The following is a 4564-nucleotide window of genomic DNA, read 5'->3' as shown; positions in this document are numbered from 1 at the left end:
AGCCAATTCAACAATTAACAAAAAAGTTGCAGAAATTAACTCAAATCCGGTAACACAGCCTGCTATAAAGTAGAGGAAGTGCATGAGCCTCCTCAAAATGGATGTCCAGGGTTGACCCTTATGCAGAAGGAAGCATAGGAAGCATAAATGGGATATCAAGTGAGGATCTCAAGTAAATTCACAACTCAAAACCCAACCAGCAACAATTTGTTCATGACATCTTAAAACATCCAATTTCATCCCGAAAACAGGACATTTAATGTAGAAAGCTCAAACTAAAATAATTGATGAACCAAATTGAATTTATCCTTTCAATTGCTTGGTATTTTTATTTATCCTCGTATCTTTCAATTGCCACCCAAAACGAACACCTGAGAGAGCATTGCACTTCTTATCTTTAAAAGCATGAATGCTGAACTAAATAAAAGAATAAGAATCTGCAATGAACTAAATAAAAACACACTTTTTACGAACATTATTCGCAAAAAATTAAAACTGTATTGAGAAACTCATTATCCCATTTTTCACGAATGATGTAAGATGATAAAACCAATTGGTGGGTGCACTGAAATATATTCACAGGCCCATTAATGGTACGAACATCATACAGTGAATTGCACATAAAGTATAACATCATCAAGTATACCTTGAGGCAGCTTTGGATGTGATCATTATCAAGTCTTCATCTCTTGAGCACTCAGCATCTCATAATTCCTCATCTCCATACCATTATATAGCAGCTGCTACCGCTGAAGCAGTACCCGCGTCTGCTTATATGCATTGAAAAACATATCACGCATTCATTATACACTTCTCTATTAATTAATCAGCTAACTGAATTTAAAATTAGCTTCCAAACCAAAAAAGTTCTAAACTTTTATTTTTGCAATCACTTTTAGTTCTTCATCTCTAACTCTAAATCCCAATTACAGAAATATCTAAACTTTACTTCAATTTAGTATTGTTTTCCCCAAAAACAGCATAATCCCACAAAAATAAAGTAAATAAAATAAAATAAATCATGAATTAAATTAAACTTCTCACTTCCACCTTCAGCAGAGCTTTCACATTCTCAACCTGTCACAAAAAAAAAAATCAAATCAAATTAAAAAAAACAGAGAACTTGAATATAGCAAATCAGTAACCCTACTCCCCCTCTTTCTCCCTCTCTCCCTCTCCCTCTGCAATTCACCCGTGAAACCCCTAAACCCCACGCATAGGCCCTATATCTTGTGGTTGCAACCTCACGAATCGTCCCCATCACCTCAATGCCACCGAACCACAAATCAGGTACAATTTATGAGAGTAATTGTAAAAATGGATAAAACACTTTAAATAACTATAAGTTTTGAATTAAACTGAAGAAAATAGTTCAATTTAAGAAAATCCCAGTAAATGGAAAAGGATATGGTGAGTGAATAATGCCTATGAATTGCTCAGAAGCACATATTCTTCGAATTCCTCACCGCAAAGGCAGCAGGCCTAACAGTAAAAAATGGAAAATGGTAAAATTAGAACGAAAACAACTTTTATAGACAGCACAAAAAAATGGGTTATGTTGCAGAACATCGACACTGAAACATCCAACTACCATCAAATTATGGATAATCAAATAATGAATTACCATCAAAATTCCAAAATATAATCTAACAATTGGATACAAACCGAAGAACCAGAAAGTGAGGAGGACGATGATGCAGGACCACGCCACGTGTCAGCCGTAATCACCGTCGACACCTCATCGAACGGCGGCATATTTCCGCCGTACGAAGTGCCGATTTCGTGGCTTTGCTCCAGCTCCAGATGCCGGAAATGGGTATGTTGGTAGCACTGATTGTCATAGTCCTTCTCCCGAACCTACGAAGCGCTCAAATGTCATAGCGGCAGTGGCAGTAGCAGCAGCACCGCCTGAAGTATTCCTATTGGTCGAAGCACCAGGAGAAGAAGAAGATGAGGAGGAAGACAATGGATGTTCTTCCATTGCAAAGAGGGAAAATTGGGGGAAAATTAATTTTGGAACCTAACCTAATTTAGAGGGAAAGGTATTCAAGATTTTAAGTGATTGTATTCTATCATGATTTTAAAATAGTTTATTAAAACCTTAAAAATCTAGCTGTATTCAATTCGAATTTGAATTTAAAGAATTTGAAAAACTTGAGGAAATTAAAGAGATTTTGTAGTGTATATTAAGTATCTACAAATTTCATCATTTTATAAGATTTCGAGATAATTGAATCAAAATTTTACATGGAATCTCTACAAATCAATTAAACTTTATAAAATTCATAAATTTATAAATCTATTAAAATCTCTTAAATTCTCAATTGAATACACCATCTTATTTATTTGAGATCGAGGATGTTCGATTTAGCGATCGCACCTTTACACGATCATCGACAGCGGGCATCGTGACCAATGGCAATAAAGTGAAATTATATCCAAAACACTGTTCATTTCTACAGTGCGATTTCGCCTCGTAATTATCACATACATAAATCAGCCGATTGAAAAGGTTCACCTCCGAAAGCTTCTGGAAGTTGCCATGGCAGTGCCTTCTCTCCCACCATTTAACCCCCCATCCCTTCCTCTCTGCTTCCCATCTCTTCCTTTCTCTATCCTCCTCTTTCATCATCATCATCCTTTCTCTCTCTACAACTTCTTCCCCCATCTGGGTTTTCATCTTCAACCATGAAGTTGATCAAAATTAGCTCCAAAAATCTCAGTCCGAAATGCCTCTTCGGGTCCAAGGACCGGTCCTCCGTGTCCCGCTGCCCGTCGTTCGGTTCCGGATCGGATCTTTCCTCCTCCTTCTCCTCTTCCCCAGATTCAATTCACAAGCCCGGGGCCGGAGCCGGCGGTATCACCACGCCCACCAGCGTTTTGCCCCAAAAATCGGGTGTCTGGTCCCATTTATCTGCTGATCTCGACGTGGCCCAAGCGTTTAAGCTTATAGACCGGGACAACGACGGAGTGGTGTCGAGGAAAGAACTCGAGGCGTTTCTGTACCAGCTCGGGAACGACCCGCCGAGTCAAGAGGAGGTGACGTTGATGCTGAGCGAGGTGGACCGAGACGGCAACGGTATGATAATCCTTGAGGCTTTATTGAACCAGGTCGGACCGGTTTTCGGTCTAGATGCCGACTCGGAGCTTCGGGATGCGTTTGAAGTGTTTGACACGGATAACGACGGCAAAATATCGGCGGAGGAACTTTTGAGTTTTTCTGCTGATCTCGACGTGGCCCAAGCGTTTAAGCTTATAGACCGGGACAACGACGGGGTGGTGTCGAGGAAAGAACTCGAGGCGTTTCTGTACCAGCTCGGGAACGACCCGCCGAGTCAAGAGGAGGTGACGTTGATGCTGAGCGAGGTGGACCGAGACGGCAACGGTATGATAATCCTTGAGGCTTTATTGAACCAGGTCGTACCGGTTTTCGGTCTAGATGCCGACTCGGAGCTTCGGGATGCGTTTGAAGTGTTTGACACGGATAACGACGGCAAAATATCGGCGGAGGAACTTTTGAGGTTTTTCACGTCTGTCGGAGACGAAGGGTGCACGTTAGAGGAGTGCCGGCGCATGATAGACGGGGTAGATAAGGACGGGGATGGGTTCGTGTGCTTTGAGGAGTTTGTTCATATGATGGAGCCGCAGAGATGATGATGATCATGTTGCTCCTGATGTTTAGCGAGTCATAAAAGTCTTGATTTTCTTTTTTTTTTCTTCTTAATTTCCATTGGGATAATGGATGTATGGTTTCAAAGGGTGTCTTAAAAATATGGATAAATTAAATAATACCTCATCAGGTTTGAGATCTATTACAACTCCATATAACATCTTTAAAATATTTTACTTTTATATCTTATGTACTATTTTATTTCAATATAGTACTTCTATTACATTTTCACCCATTGATCAATTAAAAGCTGCATGGTTGTCACATTTGTGCCATGTGGTTGTCAAATTTATGCCACATGGCAAAAAAAATAATAATTAAAGAAAAGTAAAAAAACAAAAATAAAAACGTAGAAACCTATCCCTTCCCCTCCCCTTCCTTGCAACCCCCCACCACTCTTGTCCATTCTCCTCACCTCCCCCAAATGATCTGTCACCAAACCCATTTCGTCCCTCTCACCGTCCTCCACCATCAACTTGCCTCCGTCACCCGCACTCGTCCACCATAACTCCCGTAAGCAAAATTTGGAAGCCACCACCGAAGCCGCATATGCACCTTCGCGCACCTCCGCCTCTTCTTGTGGGTCGAGTGGTCTGGGCTGTTCAAGCATGACCGGGAGAAGGGGATTTTTTGGGGTGGGTGATGGGGTATGGGAGAAGAGGGTGAGTGATGGGTGGGGAAGACGAAGGGGGTAGGTGATGGGTGGGGAAGACGGAGGCAACGTGTGGATCAACGAGAATCGGTTCAAGATCGTGAGGCAGCTTGGGGAAGGTGGGTTTGCCTATGTATATTTGGTCAAGGAGGTGGTCGCCGATTCCTCCTCCTCTAGTGGTGGCGGCCTCACCGAGAAATTCAAGGATCCCTCTCATGTCTCAGGTGATTCAATTTATTGGG

At 41.6% G+C, this 4564-nt stretch overlaps 1 protein-coding gene across 1 annotated transcript; it reads left to right on the top strand.

Moving 5' to 3' along the window:
• Positions 1–2503: 2503 nt before the first annotated feature.
• LOC126599248 (probable calcium-binding protein CML36) lies at positions 2504–3812 on the top strand. Its single transcript, XM_050265599.1, has one exon. It carries the CDS (start codon positions 2689–2691, stop codon positions 3652–3654), a length of 966 nt encoding a protein of 321 aa, XP_050121556.1. The 5' UTR covers positions 2504–2688; the 3' UTR covers positions 3655–3812.
• Positions 3813–4564: the final 752 nt, after the last annotated feature.

Source organism: Malus sylvestris, chromosome 14, assembly GCF_916048215.2.
Source record: "Malus sylvestris chromosome 14, drMalSylv7.2, whole genome shotgun sequence".
Taxonomy (NCBI): Eukaryota; Viridiplantae; Streptophyta; class Magnoliopsida; order Rosales; family Rosaceae; genus Malus; species Malus sylvestris.
Note: the sequence above shows the minus strand (reverse complement) of the source record. Positions and strands in the feature narration are given on the sequence as shown.